We start from the raw sequence: 24,035 nt of genomic DNA, 5'->3' as shown, positions 1-24,035 counted from the left end.
GTGATGGAGGGTAGCTAAGTAAGCATTGACAGGAATGGTTTTATTTCTAGTTTTAAATGCCTAAAGTATGGTACGTGTAATTCATCAGGAATAAATGCAAAACTCTCCCGTCTTTGGAAAAATTCTGATTAAAGCAATGGGTTGAACTAAGGAAGAACAACCTGGAATGCGGTTTATTGTGCAAGACTAGGGGCAACCCGTTTCTTAGTGAAAATCGGGCTCTTGCAACTTAATAACCTCTTTTCAGTAGAGGGGGGACTATATCTGTGTAGTGAAGCACTGGTGGCCTTGGATGAAAATCACTGAGTTTGACTCAGCGTCCAGTGTACTTGGCAAAAAGGTTCCTCTTGACCCGAGGCTTCCGTAGCGGTATGGTATTGTGGCGTTAACTGTTAGTCACAAGTACCTCTTTGTAGTTATTTTATTTGTACATTGTTGTCCCATAACTGAGAGAAATAGCATTACCGAAATGATTAATTATAGAGATTTGTACTGTTTTATTATAGTTTCGATGAACAGCACGGTTGGTTATTAGGAAGCATTATTCTTACGATACAGTAGCGCAGAAGTATCAGTTTTTCTTCAGCACTAACCTACCATTGAGTGTTACGTACCAGGTGCTGGGCTCGGTTGCACAGGTGTGGAGGGTTTATTTAAATGCAGTTATATTGTAAATTACTATATTAATGCTATATATTAATGATAGTAAGTTCTTGCCCATGACTAAGTGCCAGTTCTTAGGTTTGAGATGTATACCGACTACTTAAATTACATCTCATTTGCATTTCAGATCCATGTCATAAAGCCAGTATTACCAAAACTAAACAGTTTGTATGAGCATGCTGTATCGGGGGAGAAAGGTAAGAAGGAACGTTTCTGAAACATCTCCTAAATATTAGGCAGTTGAGTCACACTTTTTTTCTTTACCGTTTTAGTAGCAGCTTTTTGTTATGTTTTGTTTCTCAGATTAGCCATTTTCTGGGTGGCTCTTCCAGTTTTTGTGGGTCTGTTATATGCGTAGGCTGCTTGGCAAACACGCATGGGCAGTCCTGCTCGGCTCCGAGATGCAACAAGAAGAAATCCTAGTATATGCTTATCGCTTATGTCATAATGAAATATTTTTTTCTGTCAGCAAACCCAACTAAATGGTCCTTTTTCACTATGTTTTGCTTTATTTAAGCTAATGTGAAAGTAAAAGAAAGCCAGAGGTTCTTGGGGTGAGTCATATGAGCCAAGTTACATGCACAACTCCTTCATTGGAAGTGGGAAGAGGAGAAACAAAGTGACTGCCGAGACAGCAGGGTGAAGGAAGTAATGTCTTCTTTTGTAGGGGAGATGGAATACATCTAATTAGGTAGTACAAGATGTTAGAAGTTAAAGTTCAGAGATTCGTAAAGTGGGAAGACTGCTAATGTGAAGGTGTTGTAGGTGAATGCAGTGTTGAGATGAGGAGAGTTCCAGGAAAAAGGCCATGGTTTTTGCATTTGTTAGTCATTTTAATTTGTAACTACTGAAATTTAGAGGGTAAGTTTTGAAAGCCATGTTAATAATTTTTTTTTGTATTGGAGATTTATCAGGGTACTTTTATAAATCTAATAGCTGTAATCATCTTTTTCAAATGTCCTGTGAATTGGCTATGATGTTGTCCAGAACATCAGAATGCTGTATGTTAGTATGTTAAAGTGTCCCTCTCATTTCTGTGTCAGTTTAGAAGAGTTTGCTTTTTTAACAGGTTCTTGGTTGTTTCACCCATCATGGCACATGTGCATCTATAAACGAATGTTTGAGAGTGAGAATAAAACATTGATGAAGGAAGGTGTTCTTCATTTTCTGGAGCTTTATGAAACAAAGCATCTTCCAAATGCATTCGGTTTTTCAGAGGTAAGTGCGTTACCCTTACTTGCCAGAACAAGCAGATGTTCTAATTTGTAATATATCTTAACACCGATTGCCTCAGTAGTGTTGAAATAAGAGACATTCTGTAAAAATACCATCTTAGCTGTGAAAGTGATAGCAGTATTTGTAAGTGGTGTCAAATACGTAATTACTTGAAAAATGGCCTGGCTAAAGGGAACACATTTTTGAGTGCAGCGGTTCGTTCCTATACTTCAAGCTAATCCTCTCTAGTTGAAGTTGGCTCCCAATTTATTGAAATTTGTTACCAGCAGTGAAATTCTCAGAGGGGTGATTGATGCTTCAGATTTTCAGAGCCCTCTGAACCTTTCAAAAATCATTAGTTAATATTAATTGATTGAACACAAGTCTTGGATAAACCTGGTCAACAGACTTCAAGTCTGTGTATAGTGTCTCCTACACAAGGATGGATTTTGAAGATGCATTGTTAGATAACCAAGTGAGGAGGTGAATGTCTCTGAGTATCAGAGTATCTGACTGTCAGTGTATTACTGTATCCCATTAAAAAAACCACGCTTTAAAATATCCTGTATGTGGGAAGAAATGTTTTAAGTTGTAATTATTTTTTTATTTAGTATTGCTTGTAGGTTAACTCCCTAACCAGCCTACACCTTAGTAAGGAATGATATGTATTGTACTATTATTTCTTCCTTCCCTCCTTCATGGAAGGAGCGTTGCCCTCAGAAGTTAACATTTTTGATTTATACCAGTTAAGTCAGCCTCTTGATGACTAACTTGAAATCCGCTCAACCTTAAAAACACCCCAGTCTGTCTTCTATTTCATGTTGAAATATCTTTCCTCCATTTCCCAAAAGGATTTCTTATTTGTCTGCACCTTTCACAATGCTTTGTGAAATGTTCCCAGTTTAAAAAAAAAAAGCTTTGCTTGCTTATTCTCTTGCTCCCCCTTCTCTTTAGCTTCCTCCTCTTCTTGCTTCTGCTAGTTACTACTTGCTAGAACGTTCTCGAATTTCTGACTTAGTCCTTCTAAGTCTGGTGAAATAAGTCTATGTAGCCTCTATGTAACAGTGTGTTGCAAGTGTACATTTAGCCGTTGTTCTTGTTTCCTTTGATCAGTTTATTATTGGACCATTAATGGATGCCCTCTCAGAAAGTTCCCTGTATAGCAGGTAAGGCACTGTTTTTTATTTTTTTTAATAAATATATCAATTATTGGAAATGTATTCTAATAATACCAGTTTTAGTAGTATGTGGGTAAGGTCTTGGATAAAGAAAATGCATTAATAAACAAAAGGTGTTGCTAAATTCCCTGACAGGTAAAGACTGTTTCAGGAAAGATGGGTGGCTCTGAGTAAGATGAAGTAGGTTCAATTTTATCCTAGTAATAACAACATAGGGACGCCTCAAGGTCCTACTTTACACCTGATCTTGAAATACTAATTTGGAAATTAATTGAGATACGATAAATGAATAATTCGAGAAGATAAAAAAATACTTCTTTATCTTCTTGCCATACAGAAAGAATTATTGCTAATTCATAACTGATAAGGTGTTTTTTCAACGGTGCCTGACTAGGTTTTGGGAAATTAACACTCTTTCCCAGGAGACTCTTTGAGGTCAACAGATGACAGTGGCCTTCCTTGGTGTAAATATATGAAGAACAGATAAAAGTTTAGGCGTTGCAGGTTGCTACGCGTTCAGTGTACTGATGGCATTCAGTCCTTTGTGCTAGTTGCACAGAGAGTACTGAGAATGTAAAGTGCTGAATGCACTTCATGCACTCAGCATTTTGCCAAATGCAGTGGCGTGGGTGATTCAGCTAGCACTCTGAAACTCAGTTCAGAACAGTGTTGGAGGAGCCTCGACTGGCTGACCTTGTTAGGCAGCTAGAAAAGTTGACGCTGTCTATTTATGCACTCTTTTTTGGGGGAGGGAAAAATGTGGCTGTCGCTTATTAAACTCGTGGTAAGTTTGAATTGGGTGATTCTGGATAAAGTGTAGTCAAAATAGGTTGTTTCTTCTAAACACGACAGGACAAATGTGACCTCTCTGGGTTTCGCAGCAGTTAACACATATCTCAATTAGCTGGCTGTGGTATGCTTTTCCATGGGCATACACTGACGGGAAGTCAGAAGTTGATGCATGTGCTGAGTGTTTGGGGGTGTGTTAGAGCTGTGTTGGATCGATGCTTTATAATCTCTCTTAGCTTCCGTATTTCTGGTGAAAGCACTGGGATGTGTAGAGGAGGGTGCATGTCTGAGTATAGCAAGAATATACAGAGTTGTTATGGTTAATGTCAGGCTGTGTGAGAGAAAACTGTAATACCTCATGACTGTCTGATGCTAATCGTTGATAGTCAGGATCCTGAGACTCCTGGTAGGACACAGGTTGTCTCTGTTGGTCTCGTGGAGCATTTCTTGCATCTTGACATAAAACATTCTGTGCTGGCTGGTAGTTTGGTTTATACTGACTTTAAAATCCTGCTCCCTAGCACACTTGTGTAGGTAATCTGTCTTTGCTGTTCTCCAGATCAGACTGGTCACATCCCTGCTGCATACCACTGGTCTTGTCCCGTGGGGCTTGGCCACCCACTCCCAGAGCCCTGCATCATTCTGTGGGTGTGGGCATGGGGTTGACCTGACAGCGCCATTTCTGACTGTGGGCTCAACGTAAGATGCTCTCAGGCCTGATGACTTGAGGCTGCGCTTCAATGCCAATGTGCTGCCACCACATCCTTGTAGGTGGCCTGGGAGAGTCATGCTGTTGTGACTGTCCCCATCCTCTGTGTTTGCTGGATGCTGTTCTAATACTGGGATAAGTGGGAGGATGTAAGCTGATGCACTCCATCTCTGTGGCCTGTTGGAGCAGTCTCTGCAGTGAAGTAACCACTAAACTGCACTTTCTTTTTGTTTAGGGGCAATCCTACTTGTAGCTGTTAACATGCTATTTGTGTATTTGATGTTTAAAACACAACAGGACACCAGGTCACTTAATGGGAGCCTGTCCTCCTTTGGGAATGAGGCTACAGAAGTTTTTGACTACTTATGTCATGCTTCTTCCAGAGGAACAAAAGGGTATGTTTCAATTTCACCTTTATCTTTTTTTTTAAATAAAGAAACCAAATAAAAATTATGGACCTATTTTCTGGATCTCATATAAACATTTACCGCTGTATTTCTACATTACTTGAGAGAAAAGAAGGAGTAGTTCTTCTTGTGGCAGTGAAGTTTCCAGAGAAGAGAGAGAGGTCTTCAAAAGCTTTGAGGGATGCTGCAGTATTAAGCTACAAAATTGTTTTAGGGGCAGGCTGAAGCAGACACTTTTTTTATTAAAAAACCCAGACTCCTAACTTCTGAAGGTGAACAGTGTTTGCAGATTCTCTTTTTCTTTATTTGTCAGTGTAAATAATACTGCTTAGCAGGATCTTTAGAACTATGCTTTTTTGTTTGTTTTGGGGGTCTTGGTGTGGTTTTGTTGTTGTTGTTGTTGTTGTGTTTGGGTTTGTCTGGTTTTTTGTTTGTTTGGGGTTTTTTGGTTTTTGGTGTTTTGTTTTTTTTTTTTTACCCTATCTGCAGACTTTTTTAGTCACAACCTGTGTAGTTAGGCATTCAAAAGAGCCATTCCAAGTCTGAAGCTGAGTAAGGATTCTGTTATTGTGAGGTTGGATGAAGCAAGATTTCTGAGATTGTTCAAAATTTTGGTGTTAGTGTATGCTGAAAAGAAGGAGCAGCCTTTGACAGACCAGAATTTACTATCTGGTCTAACTGGATTAAATAACAGTAGAACCAGCTCTGTTCAGTACCCTCTATCTGCAGGTACATGTTCTGGTAGGAAATGCCTTAAGGTTTGTAATGCCCCATTTCTCTGCCCTGTCCCAGGCATGTATTTTATCACAAAATGGAGGGTCTGCAATTAGCAACCCTGAGGCTGGGTGACCTGCTTCTGCAAATTGTAGTTGCGGTGTCTTGATGAGGCTTGCTTTGGCTGTGCCAGTGCCCATTAAACTGGTTGAATCCCTGCGTACCTTGGTCTGCCATTGCACGCTGAGCAGCAGCTTAAAAAAGGCATTATCTAGTAGTCAAAACAATCAGAGTTAAAATTCCATTACTGAATGTGGTGATTAGTTAGATCACCAAAGCCAAAATTCAGTTTATTTCTGGTTATCTCCTTATCGTATTACCTTATTGACAGACTTCTTTGGAACATACTTTTTTCATTGAAATAATTAGGAAATTATTCTCTTGTCTTTCATCTAATTTTCAGAAATGATCATAAGTCTCTTCTGCTGGGGTCCATGTCATTTAAATGCATTGGAGAACAAGAAATCACTCTGGATTGTTTGTTTTGTTTACTTTTATTTTAAGGTAGTTTCCTGTTAAAATTTATTCAGAAGATGACAAACAGGCATTGGTGTGCTGTTCCCGTCTTGTTTCTTTCTATGGCTCTGGCATATATCCCTGCGTGTAAAGTACTGGGCACTGAAGGACTTCATGCTTTAAGGTAGAACGTACGCTTCATTGTGTTCTTATGGATTTGTAAAGAAATGTGCTGAACATCTGGGGAGCCAGGATTTAATTAATGTTTATTACTTATGGGAGGATGTGATGGCTGTGCATGGGAATGGAAAGTTCTGTCTCCCTTATGTCTAATTCACAGAGGAAAGCAATTTAAGAACCAATGTGTTTATGTCTCTGTGTGACTTAAAAGCATGGGTGTTTTGCATTTCAGTCTTTTGTTATCACCTTTCTTTCGGCATCATTTTTCCCTTGTCTTCCATAATTCCTAACTGATATCTCCTAATTACATTAAAAACTGTTTTATGGCAGTTAGGGCTATATCGGGACAGCCCAAAAAATTGGAAACAGAAAGACCTGTAAATAAAAGGCTAGGTAAAAGTTCTTGGCATGCATATTGTCCTTAATCATGCTGGTGTTTCCTAAGTGTCTGCTTTTGCTTCCTAGAGCCACTAAAAATCAGTAATTATTCCACTTCAATCAAATCTGAGCTTTGAAATAAAATCTTACTGGTGGTTGAGGGAATATTGGATAAAAGTAGTTTGCAAAAAAACCCCAAAAGTGACACACCTCTGCTGATAAGATCATTGCAGGTTTCTTACCGCTTTGTGCTAGAGTGGGAATTTGGTGGCGAACGTAATTTAGTATTTGCATTTCTATCTGTAATAAATACAGAAATAAAATAGCAGTTTGAACTGATGTGATCATGGGCATTGTGCCTGTAGTTATAGTTTTGTTTTGCGCTCCCCCACCCCACCATGCTTTTGATCTCGTCAGGTAATGCTTATCCAAGTTTTAATACCAGTTTTTGAAAATACATATAGTAGTAGTCCTGGTTCCAGACTGTACGCTGCCTGATCAGGCAATCATTATGTTATGCTTAGTAGAATGTTTGTTAAATACAATCTAATATACTGCAGATGGTTAATAATTAGCAAATACATGAAGATGTTTAAACATCCTAAGTGTGTGTTTTCCACTGTGCATTATGTTTCCTCTTTCCAGAGATGTTCTCCAGTGTACTATGATTACCCATCAGATTTTGTTGCGTGGAGCTGCTCAGTGCTATCTTCTTCAAACAGCTATGCATTTGACAGATGTGGTAAGTTTAGTTTTGGTTGTTTTTTTTTTCTTTCTGATGTAATAGGAATACACTAGCACTTTTACAGGGTAAACAAGATTCAAAAAACTGCTAAATAACATGGAACAACTGGTTCTGCTGGATCTGCAATTTTTTTATTGACTACTTAAAAAAATCAGTACTATGTAAGTGTGGGTATGCTTCTGTTAACTTTGGTTTTTGTAAGATGTATTTTTTCATTACCTTCTATTAGTTGATGTTTTCTTCTAGGTTTTTATGCAGTAGTTATGGAATCATATCCTATTATGATATCTGTTGTGTAAACTCAGGTTTTAACAGATAGAAACTAAGTGGACTTTCTGAAATACCTACAAGAATAAAAGTATTCATAATCCCAGAATGCTAAAATGGCCATTAGTGTTGAAATAGCAAGATTTTAATTATGCAGCGAAGTATTCATGTTTGGGTTGTTTTATAACATGCTTGCTTTTTAGATTGGTAGATTGTCTTCCATGTTGTGTGTTACGGCTATACCATTCTCTGAGCAGAATTTCTTTTAGAAATAGTACTTATTGGTGACTCTTACTCATTTATGTACCTTCATTTAAAAGGTGTCATCAGTGACTAGCACTATTCTTCTAATCATTCATTAACTTTCAGAGTTGGGTTTTTTTTATACTTGGGAAATCTGAATTGTGTTCCGTGGTAAAGATAAATTGGTCCCAAAGAGGCAAAAACGAGTCTGTGTCATGGAAAGGGAAAAGTCAATTTCTTCTTCTGAAGCTGTTGCCAGATGATGGCAAACTCCTTAAGTCCTTATATAGATGTTATCTGTTGTGTATTATGTTGACAACTATTGTATCTTGATTAATTTCTCCAGGAGAAAGTGTCCCTCCCAGAATTTGCAAGCTTTCTTCAGTCCCTTAGACCAGAGGAGTCCCTAAGGAGAGATACTCTGTTATGGGTGGAGGTGAGAACTGAAGCTGGTTTTATGTTCGTCAAACTTTTTTTTAGTACCTATATGGGTGCATGATATATTTTTGCTAATTTAATATTTAAATAGTTAGCAAGTTTTGCATTGGTACATTATGGAATTTCTGGGTGTGAGTCCTGGTGGTTTTGTTTCACTTGAAAGCTGTGATTATTCTTTTTTAATGCTATAGAGATGTTAATGTTAACCCTAAAAAAATTATTCAACAGATTCAAAGTAGAAGAATTCTAAGGTGGGTTGGGAGAAAAATATGACTTTTTCTTTCTTAATGCAGAAATTCTCAACTGTGCAGAAGGAAAAGCTCTTTCTTGAGGCAGAGGTTTCTTTGAACTCCATTAGAGCTTGTATGCCCCAGTTCATTGTTTCCTAGAGTTCATCTTGGTATTACAGCTGTTGGGTGTAATCGTATTGAAATGCAAATGAGAATCAGGTCTTACTCAGACTTTTGGTCCCTGAATACTGGTCCTTTAAGAGACTTCTGTGTGTTCATCACAGTCCTAGTCTGCAATCTTTGTCAAGACTGTAGGAACTAAAATTGCTATTGGTAAGCCTGTGCTAGTATCTGTAATCTCACCCATCAGGGATCCGTGCTCACTCCTCTGCATGGTCGGTAACTTCATGGAGAGAGTGCGAAGCAGAGCATCTTACTAAATCCACAGAGCCATGACTTTGGCTTTGGCTTCTCTCTCTACTTTTAATAAGGGTACCAAGTGGATGTAACATCATCAGCTGAAGCTGCTCTTGCTCATCAGATTCTACAGACCGTTATTTCTGTATATCATACATCATTTCTTTTTGGCTACTTCTCATTTCCCCACAACTAACAGTGCTTTAGTGAGCTGTTATGTTGGTAATGTCAGTACAGAACTGGCATTGATGGTTAAATAGTAACATACTGGTTTTAATTTAGCTTTGCAGTTGGTTACAAGTGAATGATGGAAGCTTCAGAAAGTCGATAACCTCTGATTCTGAACATGGAGAGACATCATCTTTATGTCAATATGTACGCAGTCTTGTGGGAGAGTTTCTTAAGACACCAGCATCTGAAAGTAAGTTAAAAGTTTATTAATATAAAAAGATTTTTAAAGATAATTTAAGCAAAAAATGACAAAATTACAAAAATCCTTTGGCTAGAAGAGCTGGTTTTTTATTTATATTTTACCTATTCAAATTCTGTCCAATTTGTGGTATTCACATTTCTTTAGTTTGAACTTTATTTTCTAATTCCAGTTTTCCTTCATAAAACGCAGTCCTGCAGTATTACTTGAAATTGAGCCTTAATATTCGGTGTTAATGCTGCACTGATGCTTCTCTGTTAGATGTCTTTTGTTACTTTTTAAGTGGTGCCTGAAAATACTAGAGTATGGGGGCAGAGGAAGGCGTGAGGGAAGGTAAATAGATACAGGTTCTGTAGCCTTTTTCAGCAGAGGTTTGTAAAATGACCAAGTATATTTATGGAGAGAGATGCCATACAGTTAAGCAGTTTGGAAGCTCGTTATGCCCCTTCCTGTGTAGTGAAGTTCTTTTGATCTTAAACCACGTGCAGCAGGTGAGCCGCCACAGGTTACAGCCAAAGAAGGTTTTTTGCATGCTGTATCAATATGCAGATAAATTCTGAAGGGACTTATTTGTTCCCTGCCACATTTTCAAATATTATTACTTCAGGGCAGAGTTTTCTTTCAGATATATTGAAAGGAATGGCAAATTGACTTTTTGACTGCTTTAACTTTTGTGTGGCACTCACTTATTTGCTACTTAAGTACTGCAATTGTAGTGAATTTTATATAGTTTTTTAATGTAAAAACTGAACACTTTTAAAATATATACCTATAGGAAATAGAAAAGCTAGGTCAGAATTTGCTAATGATGAATAGCTTCAGAAGCTTCCTGTTGTGAGCAAACTTTGGCTATTGATATTCCAAGGTAAATGCTTTGCTAAAAATCTTGGCAGATATTCTCTCCTTCTTGAAATGTTTGTTTAGTCCTTGGTCTATATTATCTGTAATTCCGAAGACAAACCATCTGTGTTTCACTTCTAAAAAGTTACGTTTGTAATTTTCTGGTTTGATTTGAATATTAGCTTATGTATGGAGGGGGAGCGGTGGGGAATCAAACCATGTCCAGCTGCTTGAACTGGACCTCCAAAGTGTGTTGTGCTTTCTAAATTACCAAATCCAAAACCATACCAGTCAAAAAAACCTAAAACCAGCATATGTGCTACTATTTAAGAAACAGTTTTATAAGTATGATGATGTGGTCCCGCATAGATGATCAATGAAAAGAGTAACTTCAGTTAGTTTTTTTATTTCCTTTTGACAGAATAGTTTTAGTTCTTCGTGTAACTTTTAGCTGGTTAAAATCACAGCCGATGTTTCTGACAAGGCATAGTGGAATTATGTTCTTGGTTAACTTCATTTGAATATGCTAATGTATCTTTAAAAGCAGTAGAAAAGCCTATCAGGAGCTACTAAATAACATATCACATTGCCTAAAGTTGATTTGAGCATAGAGGCCAATGAGATAAGCCTCTTTGAGGCTCAGAGGAAAAGCAATTGTGTTTGAGTTTAGTTTGTATCTAGATAAAAGAATGCAAAAAAAATTAGTAATATTCTTGTTAGCATTAATTGTTATACAACTAATTTATTTTAAGTTATAAAACCAAAAGTTGTAAAAATTAATATTGAAGGTATTTTTTAAATACTATGGAAACCTTAAAATATCTTTAATCAGGAGAAAATTGCTTTATGCCTGACTGGTTTGAAGCTAAGCTTGTCGCAACAGTGATTCTGTTGGCTGCAGATGTGGAGGAGATGAGGAATAAATACAGGTAAGTAAGAAATACCCTACTTCATGTTTCTCTCTTTTTCAACCCCCCTACTCCCGAAGAATCCAGTAGAAGCCTGATCAAGTCAGGAAGTTGTCCATTTTTCTCTGTGGACTTTCGGTCAGCCTGATCATTCCTTAGACCTTGTCCAACTGCTGCTGCAAACATACTGGGTAACATTTCTAAAGATACTTAAGTGACTTGGAAACCTGTGTCCGATTTATTTCCATAAGTGACTTCAGCACTTAAGGCAGATACTCAGAAGAAGACTTTCTTTTTAATTTTTGTTTTTGTGTAGTGGAAAAAGCAACATAGAATGGATTGAACTAGAGGCTTTCTTGAACCCTCTTCTGGATGTCTTGATGAAACTTGGCAGTAATGCTTACATACCAACACTGAAAACAGATAAAAGCCTACAGCTTCTCTTGAAGTTATTGCAGACCCGTTCGTTAAAATGTTCCAAAACACAAGATGGTTAGTGATATCTTCAGTATACTGTGTCGTCTATTAATTATAGTCTAACTAAAGCTAAGGTACTTAATGTTTTAAGGCTATACTGTCAAATTATTAGTAGTCTAGAAGTGGTAAATGTAAAAGTTGACAGTCTGGCATATCTGTTACAAAATTGAGCTGTGGGTCCAATCCTACAGGGGCTCTTGTGAAGGTGTCCTAAGGACTGGGAATTGAGAATGTGGAAGCCCTCCAGTTGTTACCCATTAGGATTAGATTAGTGGTGAGTTAAAATGTGGAGAGCGTGACTGTATTACAAATATTTATAGGCCTATTCTTTGACAACATAAGGATTCCATAAATCATTTAGACCTTTCAAAAAGAAGTTAGTACAGAAACCCAGCCTAACTTGCTTATTTGCCCTGGGTTCAGCCGGAGCCTTCTGTGAGTGCCTGCAGTGATCCCGCTAGACACACTGTTTTCTGAGTTAACTGGTAGATACCCGTCTCAACTAACGCTGATTAGACAGCAAAAGGCAGGATACCTTTGATTATTTCACAGTATTAGGCATGATTTCAGTAGGCATGCTTAACTGACTTGCTTCAATTTGACCTTAGTTAAAAAGTTAGTTAAGGGGTGCCCACTGAAGCACAAGCCTGATGATCTGACTGTGAATTTTGACACACACACCCGCCCCGGATCGAGCATTTTAACTTGTAGATCTTTCAGGAGAGTCTGAACAAAAGCTATGGAGCCTGTACTACTTTTATTAGAACTTTGTCAATTTGTAACCAGAATAGTTCTATAATTTTTTCCTGAGAGCAAGTGAAAAATTGCATTTAAAAAATTTTTTTTTCATTAATTAGGATGCTGAACTGGAACAAGAGGAATCTTGGCGTTTGGTTTCTGCTTCCCCAGATTGTTTGGGGATTTTTTTTTTGCTATTTTTATAACATGAAATAAAAAAATAATTTTGGAGCAGGAGCCATGGATCTAGGCTCCTACCTGAAAAAGAATTATTTCAGATTCTGCATCCAGGTTTCATAAAGATGTCTAAACGCAGCCCTGAAGTAAATGTTTAACCTAGTTTTAAAAAGTGATTTATACAGTCACCCCCTTCTTGCATTCTTGCTGTTTGACTGAAATACTGAGCACTAATTATGCAGACTATTGAAGTTCATATTGTGGGGTGGTCTCTGACCACTGGAGTGGATTCCTTCAGGTGAAACTAGACTGGAAGATGTGTCCCAACTGCCAGTGTGCATTCAGTCCACAGCATGAGGCTAGAGCAAGCCTGAAGCAGAACCCTCCAAAACACATGCAAGCGCATGTTAATTTTTTAGTGTCAAGTAAAATGATTGTAAATCATTTCCTTATGTGCCACTCTGCTTGCTAATGTAGACATATAATTGATCGCTCCTGCCTTGAGAATTTTGATACCTGACTTAACATGTTAAGTTCTGCTAACAGAGCTCTTGAAACATGGCAAGGCTGAGGATCACAGTGTCTCTGTCATTTTAAATGCCCCCATAGGTACTCCAGTACACCTCGTCGTCGGTAGAGTCTTCCAGGAGGCTTTCAGAATTGGACTTGTGTTAAGCTAAACAAGGATTACTTTTATTGTATTATTTCCTACAATGTTTTTGTGCTTCTTTCTCCTGCACAGAAGAGCCAAATAATAAGTCTTGTTTCTGCAGCTGTGAATTGGCTGTGTTGAGAGATGGGAAGAGTAATGTGAAATACAGAAGTTTTGCTTCTGCATTGATTAAACATGAGGTGAAAAGTCCTATCTGTCAAATGGATAAATGGTAAAACAGGAGGGAAGAAGAAAGGAATTTAAGCTTGTAAAACAAAAATAACAACAGTTGGGAAGTGTTTAAGTATACTTTAATGGGGATAAACATGTCTGCAATGCATGCTGAAAGCAGCAGCATTTTTCTACAGGTTTTGCTGTCCGTGCCATTATTAGACTTCACTATTTTAAACAGGAAGTTTTTGCTAATTATTTTTTTGATAGTGTTACAGAGCCACTGGTAGTGAATTGGATTTTACTGGCTTACATGTTTATCTGAAGAATTTCTGAATTTTAATTGCAGAAGGTGTTTTAGTGATTTGAAATTTACGAAATGTGATAATAATCTGACATAGTTAAACTGTTCCTAACAAGTTAAGCATTAGAAATGCAGTCCAATGAGCCATTTTAACAGAGAACATTGAAAGCAAGTACAGTATCGATTTGGAACTTCTGGAAATCTGTCCCTTTATATTTCGGCCTTTTGAAGGTTTTTCATTTCATAGTAATTTTACTACATGAGATACAATTCAGGGTTAACTCCAGAAAAAAGTCAGCAGATACAACCTCTGGGTAGCTTTCCTAGATATTGAAACTAATCACTGACATTTTTAGAATGAGGTGGTCATGCGGAGTATTTTAACTCCGTTTTCATATTGATGTGTTATTCCTTGTCTTTTCATTTGTGAAATGCTATGTACATGTGGCATACTTTGTAGCCTAGCCTTTTCTTAGAGAAAGTATCCTATTTTGTGTTACAAGCTTGCATTTTTATTTACAATGTTAAGCCAGGAAGCTACTTGACTGGAATCTTAAGACTATAGCCAAAGCTGAATTACTTCTAAATGGGGGAGGGGACACACCAACAAAAAAAACCCAGACCAAAAAAACAACAAGCCAAAAACACCAAACCAAAAAAGGGTTTTTACTGCTGTACATACTAGAAATGGATAACTGCCTTTTCCTCACATACAATAATTGCTGGATATGTAAACTTTAACTTTTTAATGAAGAACAAACTAATATGCGGTTTGTGCAGAGGGTTGGGAATAGGACGAAAGTGTGCATCAAAAGTTGGAAAGTTATGCTTTGGTCTTCTTTTTTTGTGGGGGTTTTGGGTCGCTAATTTATGATACATCTCAGGAACGAATATCATCTGGTTTGATTCTTTCAGCCCTATAGTTTACAGTGCCAAAGAGTACAGAGCTGTTTTAAGGTATTCTTAGGTATTTGAATACTTATTACTGTATAACTTTAACTCTGTGACTTAGTTAAATCTGCATGATATAATAAATTTCTTAAAGTGTATTTCTGTATGTTAAGATATCTTTTTTTTTTTCTCTTCACACAGATAGGGTATTGGTTTTTATCTGGAAATCTCTAATGATACCTGTGGAAAGTATTCTTGATTTTGTTCTCCGACGGCTTACTACAAATGAGTTAAGCACTGTAAGTAATTATCAAGAGATGTACTTTGGTGTGGTTTTCTTGTTAATTTGATTTACCAGTGTTCCTAGTTTAGTTTCAGATCAAATCTTTAAACATCTAGAAAGTCAATTTGCATAGAAACACTTCCGTTAACTTTTTTGAATGGGCACAGTTAAGAATACAGCAAAAAAGGTGTCTTGACAAGTAGCGTTTAGTGCCTGTAGCCCATATTCCTTGGTTCTTCTCAAATCTAAAGAAACCATAGAGTAAGAAATCATGAGTATCATATGATACTGTATTGTATCTACTGGTACAGTTGTGGATATAAGATGTTTGAAGTTTGGAGACTTCTAGTACTCAGCCTGGTTAACATCTTCATTGACTCCACTTTATTGAATCCACTGTTTGCTCTTTGCTGTGGCCAGTGTTTAAGTTTATACCCCAGAGAAACCTGTGACTTTTGAAGCAAAATTACATGATGGTAGAGGAGTTCGACTTCTTTAAAAATACCCTGTTGGATGTATGAAAGAATGTGCTGCTTTTTGGGGGGCAGTGCGGTGCACGTTTCCTACTGTAAAGAGCTTTAAAGTCATCTGTAAATAGAAAGACACAAGACATGTAAAGCAAAATATCTGCACACGTTTCCAGATGGAGGAAGAGGAATTAGAATGTAATGTTGATGAGGACAATGATACTGTTTTTGGAAGAAAACAGATATGAGAAAGAGGGATTGGTATGTAAGGTGGAGGGGAAACGAAAGTGTGTGTTTCTGCAAGGGTCTTGGAGAGGAGCATGGGGCTCTGGGGTACTTTCTCAGAAACAGTACGGAAAGTACAACTGAACGGGAAACGCAGGGTAAGAAAAGAGATCTAATAGTGCATCGTCTCCAAAACATGAGTGCGATGGAAGATTGATGTGAAAAGTGGTCCTGCGTTAAAACAAAAGTTAAGGTTGAATCAGGAGAACTGAGTGAAAATTCAAAGGTGTATTTTCTCTCAGAACTAAAGCAGGAAAAGATCTTTCTTCATTCAGTTCCTTGAGTGCATGGCTTTATACAGGGGTGGTTTTTTATGGTATGTGGAGAAAAGTTGCAAATACAAGAGAAGAATAAAAAGCCATAAAACAAGAATATAGCCATGAGATAACATGTAGTCGGGGAAGAAGTGCAAGGTGTACTGCTGCGTGTGTACAGGGTGCTGTGCTGTGATGTGTTCCAGCAACTGAGTTGACTTTGAACGCTGCTTCTGATACTCAGGCTAGCTCATGTGTTTTTACATGGCATTCCTTTGGGCTCAGGAAGGGAAGTTAAGTAAACTTACCAATTAAAAGAAGTGGAGACTTCTTTCAGAAATTCACACTGTCTCTTCTAAGGTGTACTCCAGATCCTAATACTAAAACAACCTGAAAGATGAAAAGATTTTAAAAATAACTTTAAAAAAACCCCAAACTAAAGACTCAATATTGCTCAACTACAATGACAACTGTTGTTTTCCTTCTGCTATCATTGTTACTGTTAGTTTTCTTTTCAGTTTAAGTTTTCTTCTCTTAATGCTTCAGTTTACCTTTTCTTTCCTCATTTTTAGGTTGGCGATCTGGATCGTTGTGATCTTTACTTAGCTTTAATTCCAGAGATAGTGAATTTGTGCTCGCAAGTCAGCTGGAAGAAAGTACAGTCTATCAACAATTTCATTCTGTCCCTGACAAACGCATCTATTCGTAATCTTCAGGAGAAAAATTGTGAAGAGGTAATTTAACGTTATTTACAACAGTAAATATTAATGTAAAATAAAGCAATAAATCCTAATTAAAATGAATATTTTCATTGTAATGCTTATATAGTATTTAGATTCTATAAAATGTACAAACATACTATAAATGGAACTTAATTTAAAATATTTTATTTTTATTATTAACATAATTTATTTTACATACTAATATATACGTTTGTGTGAATATGTATGTGTGTATATATTCCCTAAGGCATATGTATCTATAGTTGGCAGTGTAATGTTAATGTAAAATATTTGTAGCTAATATATTTAGTACTTTTGTTTTCTTATATTACATTTTTTAGAAGCCTGTATAGCTAAAGTAAAACTTCAGTTGTAATAATGGAGTTCGTGTACTCAAAAGCTTTTCCCTCAAATATGAACCAGTCTTACCAAGGAAGTTACTGTTAAATGAAAATACCTTTTGTATTAATGATCTGTTGAATTTTCAAGCTGGAACATATAGAGGAAGAAAAAAATTCCAGAACCCAGCATTGCTTTGGCTTTTTGATATAGTTATGTTTATTGTCCCATAGTTGTATCTATTAGGCCAGTATATCTGAGACAGGTATATTTTCAAAAGGTAAAGAAACAATAATTTCTATAAAAGGAGGAGATTTAAGATTTCTGGGCAGTATAATCTTTGACATTTTTCTGGGTTGAATTATTGATCAAGAACAGTTAATAACACATACAAAAAAAGTCTAAGTATTTAGTATGTAGGTTTACTTTTCTAAGGAAACAGAGCAAGATGTATTTTGTTTTTCCCTTTGGTTATGCGAATTACATACTTATGCCAGTAGTTTCAGAGTAAACGTTTTATGGTTCAAACTTAGTGTTCACTGGGGGCCTCTACCACCTTCTTTTGAATTCAGTGGAATTATATAGTCATGATAATTTCTTCACTTGCGCATATAGTACCTCTTCAGTTTAAGAAGAAGAAAGAAAAAGCTGAGTAATTACAGAGGAGGATCTTTCTGTGCTCTGCTCAGCTGAAAGTGACTTGAAGATATTAAAATACTATTAGGGAACTATATGCTTCTTGAATTTTTTCTGTTGAGGCTTCTTATTTCATTATTCTTTGAATATATGCATTTGTTACATAAAATAATCATAGCAGGTGTTGTGACCTTTTAGCCTCTTGGAGCAGTTAGCATGTCATATTCTGAATTTCAGCTGGGTCGTTGCACTGGTTTTCTGACTACGTGGACCCACATCATTTTTGTAATTGCTATCTAATGGCTAGCTACCTGGCAATATAGAAGCGTTCCATCATAGTCAAACTAGGCGCCTGCACTTAACGAATAAGTGACTGTAACTTGCAAGATTTATACCCTTTTCAATGCTTGCAGCTTGTGATTGATCGCACTGACCCAGCCAAGCAAAGCTGTGTTGTGCCTATGGTAAGAAAACAGGGAAGTAGAAAGATGCAGAGTTGCTACCTTATGATGTCTGAGGTGATACTAATAGGAGGATTATCAAATGTATATGTATCATTTTATAAGAAATTGGCGCATGTTTGTTCATGTATGATTTGGTTTTAATTAGGAGCCGAAGCTTAAAGAACAAATTAAAAAAGTAGCTAGCATGGCTTCACTTTCAGCAGTTTGTGAGATAATGGATCAGAAACCTGAAGCGCACCTTGAATCTTTGCCTGCTGTGGATGCTCTGAAGAGATATATTTCCTTTTCACAATTCAATGAAGTATTAAAGAAACCATCTTATACTGAAGAAAAAAGTAGGTATGTCTGTGCTATAGCTTCAGTAATTATCTGGACTAAATCTGATTAATGTGAAGTAGTGGTTAAGATGCTGGCTTTTCCTGTTGTTTTGTTTTGATAACTTTTTGTTGAGATAAAAATGAAGAATTCTGAACACAAACTATTCATTCAGTTGCTCTTTTGTCTTAACATTCAGGTTTTAGAACGTTAAAGCAGCCATAATTGATCAGACCAAAGGTGGTTCTGCTCAGTCCTCTAGTGCTGTGAAGCCAGAGCTAGATTTGAACATTGATTATCATTATGTCAGCTTAAATTTATATACACTGCACAAAGCTATAGTATGTATGCAGACAAGCTTAAATTGAAATAATTTACTGTTGGGAAGGGGAGCCCAGAGCAAGTCTGAGGGCCAGAAACCACATACTTGGTTAACAAAAAAAGACAGCCAGCATGTAGTGATGTTTCCATTAAATACTCTCTCAGATTTTTATGACCAATGAGTCTGCCTGAGCCCAGAACTGTGTTTAAAAAATTTAATTTGTAGATTTCTCTTCCACGAACTTGTCCAGTCTCCCCTCAAACCTGTGTAAATTTTAGCATCTTGAAGAAGTATAGTGAGTTTGTACAGTTAAGCTGTTCCTGTTGGAGTAGGAATGTGCAGGATAAAGAAGTACAATATATATTTAGAATAATAACCTCCTTGCAGCTTATGCGAAGAAACACCATCTCAAGGATGGGGAAAAATTGTTGCACGCTATGTTCGTGACCAGTGGATTTGCCTTCGTTTCATTCTAAAATCATTTCCAACACTGGCCCAAGAGTATGAAGAAACTTCAGAAATGTCATTATCTACAGTTAAAAGGTCAAGAAAAATTCTAGAGTCTGCATTAGAAGCCCTGACTATTCTTCCTTCAGACCAAGTTTTACCTGTGTTTGACTGCATGAAAGTCCTCGTTCCCAAGGTAAAAGATAAAACAACTGCACGGTATTAATAGTTTTGAGAGTGGGTTTTGTCAAATGTAACACTTTCTTCTCTTTGTTTTCAGCTTTTAGATTCAGCGGAGTCTCTCTGCATAGAAGCATTTGATTTGGCTTGGAAAATTATATCCTCTTTGAGCAACACACAGCTAATATTTTGGTCCAATCTAAAAGCTTATGTTCAGTTTGTCTTTGACACTGAGGTTCTAGCTGTTGCTGCAAGTGCAAAGGGTCAAGCGTATGCCAAAATAAAAGAGGTCAGTTTAAGGTTTCTTTCTTGGGAAGAGAACATGAACATAAACTTTATCTGGATCTAAAAATGTGATTTAGTTTTTGTTTTCCCTTCAGCTATTGTAATGAATTTTTCACTTCCAAAAGGGTACTACTTAGAGAGTGTTAAGGCAAAAGATCTGAGAATTAGATTGAGGGTAAAAAAACCCATATTTTTTATTCTTTTAATACAGAAAATGAAAAGTACAAAGTACAGGTTTTTTGGTCTTTGTTTTTACATTATGCACGTCCTCTTGAATATTTTGTTTAGGATTTGCCACCCAAACTGTCATGAACTGTTAATATTCTGTTAAAATTATGCCTTTTTCTAATAGTTTCGTTTTAATGAAAATACTTTCTTAAAAGTTAGAACCATGCAAAACTTTAATAGATGCTATTGAATAAGCCAGCTGCTTCTTTAAGGGCTTTTTGTTTGTTTTTTTTTCCTCTGAGGGTCCAGGTGTAGAAAACATAAATAATAGTCACCTCAGAGTTCAATTTAATACTGCATGGTAATGCTGCCTACATAGTTAAGAAGAGACAAAGTTAATTTTTACTCTTTTTGTAAGATGAATGCAGCCTCCTGTACTCCAGAAGCTCTTGCATATGTCATTGTGCTCTTTTTTCATTTTGAGTCACTAAAACTGCATTTTGAATACTGGGATATTGGTTCATCTTGGCTTTATACGCTGGAAAGTTGTTTACTATTTCTTTTCTAAATAATCTTTCATGGGTGTTTTGCTTTTTTAGCCTCTGAGCATCAATTAAGTGTTTGGACAGTCCACAATGGCTGCAAGACTTACCAGAGCAGTAATACATTACAAATTAATTACCAGTATATATCTATGCTTAGACTATGCTTAGACTTAGTCTCATGCACTGCTTGGCTCTTAGCACAGAAATCATACTAGGAGGGGTTGTGGTTTTGCTTTGAAGTCACCATAAGTAGCTGTGTCCTGGTGTCACACTCATAACTGTAAATAATAGCAAATGTCTCAGCTTTGTTTTCAGCCCAGACAGGCCAAAATGATTTTTAATAAAATACAGAAAAATGGACACTTCTCAGGAGTTTAAAATGGCTGTGATATCTCCATATTAGACTTAAGTGTCTTAAAATATAGTCCCATTTATTTTCTCTTTGTTCTTTCTGAAAACTTGCCTCAAAGAATGTTACTGTCATCTATTTTAAGCAGCAGATAACACTTTGTATTTGTAGTCTTAATGTGGACCCAAGCCAAAATAAGATATGTATGCAAAGAAGGTAAAATATCTCTTCAGTTCTAGGAGTCTGTTAGCTTTTTCTTTTAATGAATATCTGTAATGCATAATTGTATGCTCAGTGTTGTACTAACTGATAAGAAGTATTTTATTCTTCTTTGATCTTAAAATTTGTGTAAATTATTTGAATTACTGTCTTAACTTCAGCGTTGGTATTTCAAGCGTTGTGTAAGGTGTATTTTGCCAATGTTGAGAGTCTTTGAGTCTATGTGACAGCTATCCCATTGTCTGCAGTGGGACATACCATGACAGCAGGCATCAAGGAGGTAATGAACGTCTCCTATACTCAACAAAGGGCATCTGGTTGAGCCACCTTCTGCCCCTTCATAAGGAAATGAAGATAAAGTTCCCAAGCAAGTGTCGACTTATGTATATTCTTATCCCACTCCTTGGCAGTTTCTATGCCATTGATCTCTTGTGCAATGGCTATATAGTTTTAGCTAATGAGAAAGAAAAAAATGGAACTGCCTGATACTCACTTGTCACAGAAGCATAATTTTAATTTTGTCTACCACAGGGCACTCTGTTTTTTGTTTTTTGTTTTTTTAATAATAGTTAGAAGGGGTGGAACAAAGGGGTATTTTTGAGCCAAAACCGGAATATTGCTATGGTAAAATGCAGAAAGGCTTCCACAGAGGTGCCTGGAGCACTGTGTTCTTAGGCTTCATTTCTTCTGCTGCTTTTTCCTTTTTGTTTGTGATTTACTCAAATGTTAATTGTGCTAGAACTTAAATTTCTTTTATTTTGTGTGTGCTGGACTTTACTATATTAATGAAACAGTTGAAAAATATTCCAGGATTCTGAGAAATGTGTAGTAAATGTTTTGTTTGTTCTCCTCAAGTGAAACACAATAGTTTCTTTTTTGGAATTATTAGGAAAGTTACAATGCCTTTCTTTGCACTAAAAGAAAAGTTTAAATTCTTTGTGAAAAGACCAAATGTTTCTAGGATGTGTTTTAGTGTTCTTCCCCCCCTCCAAAAATAAAAAAAAGGGTTTCTTGAGAGTCCATTCCAGTATTTCAATTTAGGCTCTTCATGAGCTTCTTGGTGCTTTAATCCTTAGCAATTCAGAGCAACTTTCTCTTTAAAAACAGTTACTGTTAAAGAATTGTCATGTAATCAAAAGTATAATTTCAGAGTGGGGAAGAGAAGCTTTGTCTTGTAAGAGCTGTCACACCTTCTGGAAAGCCATTCTTGTGGACAGCTCTGACTGATGTTGTCTAAAAAGGAAGTTATAAAAACCCACCTATTCATTCTGAATCTCCTCTCCCAAAAGCTTGCAATTCCTTAGAAAAAAATTTACTTTGTAACTGAAGTTTACTTTTGCATTTAGCCTAATGAAGGGAGTAGGAAAGGAAAATTTTGGGGCCTTTGGTTTTTTTTGTTGTATTTTTCTTGGTTTTGGAGAAGTCCTAGATAGCTGTTTCATATATCTTAAATATAACCTCCTCAAAAAATAAAAACGTAAATGGTACAAAGACATTTTTCCACTTCGGCTCAAATATGAACTTTAACATCAACGTTAATATAATCCCTGTTGAAGATGAGAACTAGTGATACGGCTACCTATAGAAGAAATTTTGTTTAATGATTAATTTTTTATCTAAATTGCTAAGGATTGACTGAAAACACCAGGTTTGTACTCACTGAAGTAAGCCCAGGTGCATTTGTTCCAGTTATCAGGAGATTCATGTAAAGCATCTGGTGTTACATCTGTTTAGGCAAAGATCAGTTCTGTCTTGGGCCAATTGTTGCCCATTCACCTGCCCTTAGATCCAGGGAATTGTAAATGGATTGAAGACAGCATTAGCTTGAGCAGCTCGAGGTTACAGAAGGAGATCAGACCTGCTAAAATAGATACCACTGTAATATTACTCTGCTAATTCTGGCACTTTGAAAACTAGATTTTGAATCTTTTATTTCTTCTTTTCAGATAATTTTCAAGCTCATAGATATGTCTGCTACAAAGACTGGAGTCTTCAATGTAGTCCTTAGCCATTGTTGTCGATCTTGGATGTTTCCCACTGTTGATGAGAGAAGTGCCTTGACAAATGCTTTCTTAAATGCTGGAAATTATTGCGAACTTATCACCGAGGCTTGTGTCTTTGGAACTGTATTTAGGAGAGATCAAAGGTATAAAAAATCTTTGTGATTATATTTGTTATAATTTTATGCGCTTTGTTCTCTTTTAAACTTTGAGATAATTATTGAAATAATTTGCATACTATTCTGCTAATTTTGTTGCTTTGTCTTTCATCTGTGAAGACTTATTCAGGATGTGCATGCCTTCATAGAAAATCTGGGAGAAAAATGTGCAGCAAACGTTGTTACAGAAAGGTAATAATTTTGAGGATACAACTTACAATATTTGGTCTGAATTGTGTCTTTGTTATGACTGATGCTACAATAGGAAAGATCTCAGAATCACAGAATGGTAGGGGTTGGAAGGGACCTCTGGAGATCATCTTGTCCAACCCCCCTGCTTGAGCAGGCACCCCCAGAGCAGGGGGCACAGGAATGCATCCAGGCGGGGTGTGAATGTCTCCAGGGAAGGGACTCCGCAGCCTCCCTGGGCAGCCTGTGCCCCTGCTCTGGCACCCGCACAGGGAAGGTTTTTTTTTCTCATATTGAGGTGGAACATCCTGTGTTCCAGCTTGTGCCCATCGCCCCTTGTCCTGTCACTGGGCACTAATGAAGAGAGTCCAGTCCCATCATCCTGACACCCGCCCTTCAGATATTTATAGGTATTGATAAGATCCCCCCTCAGTCTTCTCTTCTCCAGGCTGAACAAGCCCAAGTCTCTCAGCCTTTCCTCATATGGGAGATGCTCTAGTCCCCTGATCATCCTGGTAGCTCTCTGCTGGGCTTGCTCGAGCACTTCCACATCCTTCTTAAACTGAGGGGCCCAAAACTGGACACAGCACTCCTAACGTGGTCTCACTAGGGCAGAGTAGAGGGGGAGGATAACCTCTTTCAATCTGCTGGCCACACTCCTTTTAATGCATCCTAGGATACTGTTGGCCTTCTTGGATGCTGGTTCTGAAGTCAGCTTTTTATGAGTATAT

At 37.1% G+C, this 24,035-nt stretch overlaps 1 protein-coding gene across 2 annotated transcripts in view; it reads left to right on the top strand.

Annotated features, from left to right (window-relative positions):
- The window catches only part of TARBP1 (TAR (HIV-1) RNA binding protein 1), a 38,579-nt gene that overhangs the window by 1,149 nt on the left and 13,395 nt on the right, over window positions 1-24,035 (top strand). For both annotated transcript variants that reach the window (XM_064445714.1, XM_064445715.1), the window contains exons 3-19: window positions 791-860; window positions 1,733-1,881; window positions 2,992-3,044; window positions 4,852-4,949; window positions 6,240-6,375; window positions 7,395-7,491; window positions 8,351-8,440; window positions 9,372-9,510; window positions 11,192-11,288; window positions 11,584-11,759; window positions 14,879-14,976; window positions 16,539-16,700; window positions 18,273-18,466; window positions 19,152-19,407; window positions 19,492-19,680; window positions 22,904-23,103; window positions 23,236-23,307. In XM_064445714.1, the coding sequence (XP_064301784.1) occupies window positions 791-860; window positions 1,733-1,881; window positions 2,992-3,044; window positions 4,852-4,949; window positions 6,240-6,375; window positions 7,395-7,491; window positions 8,351-8,440; window positions 9,372-9,510; window positions 11,192-11,288; window positions 11,584-11,759; window positions 14,879-14,976; window positions 16,539-16,700; window positions 18,273-18,466; window positions 19,152-19,407; window positions 19,492-19,680; window positions 22,904-23,103; window positions 23,236-23,307 (2,276 nt within the window). The remainder of the gene's footprint in view (window positions 1-790; window positions 861-1,732; window positions 1,882-2,991; window positions 3,045-4,851; window positions 4,950-6,239; window positions 6,376-7,394; window positions 7,492-8,350; window positions 8,441-9,371; window positions 9,511-11,191; window positions 11,289-11,583; window positions 11,760-14,878; window positions 14,977-16,538; window positions 16,701-18,272; window positions 18,467-19,151; window positions 19,408-19,491; window positions 19,681-22,903; window positions 23,104-23,235; window positions 23,308-24,035) is intronic.

Source organism: Phalacrocorax carbo, chromosome 3 (assembly GCF_963921805.1).
Source record: "Phalacrocorax carbo chromosome 3, bPhaCar2.1, whole genome shotgun sequence".
Classification (NCBI taxonomy): domain Eukaryota; kingdom Metazoa; phylum Chordata; class Aves; order Suliformes; family Phalacrocoracidae; genus Phalacrocorax; species Phalacrocorax carbo.
Note: the sequence above shows the minus strand (reverse complement) of the source record. Positions and strands in the feature narration are given on the sequence as shown.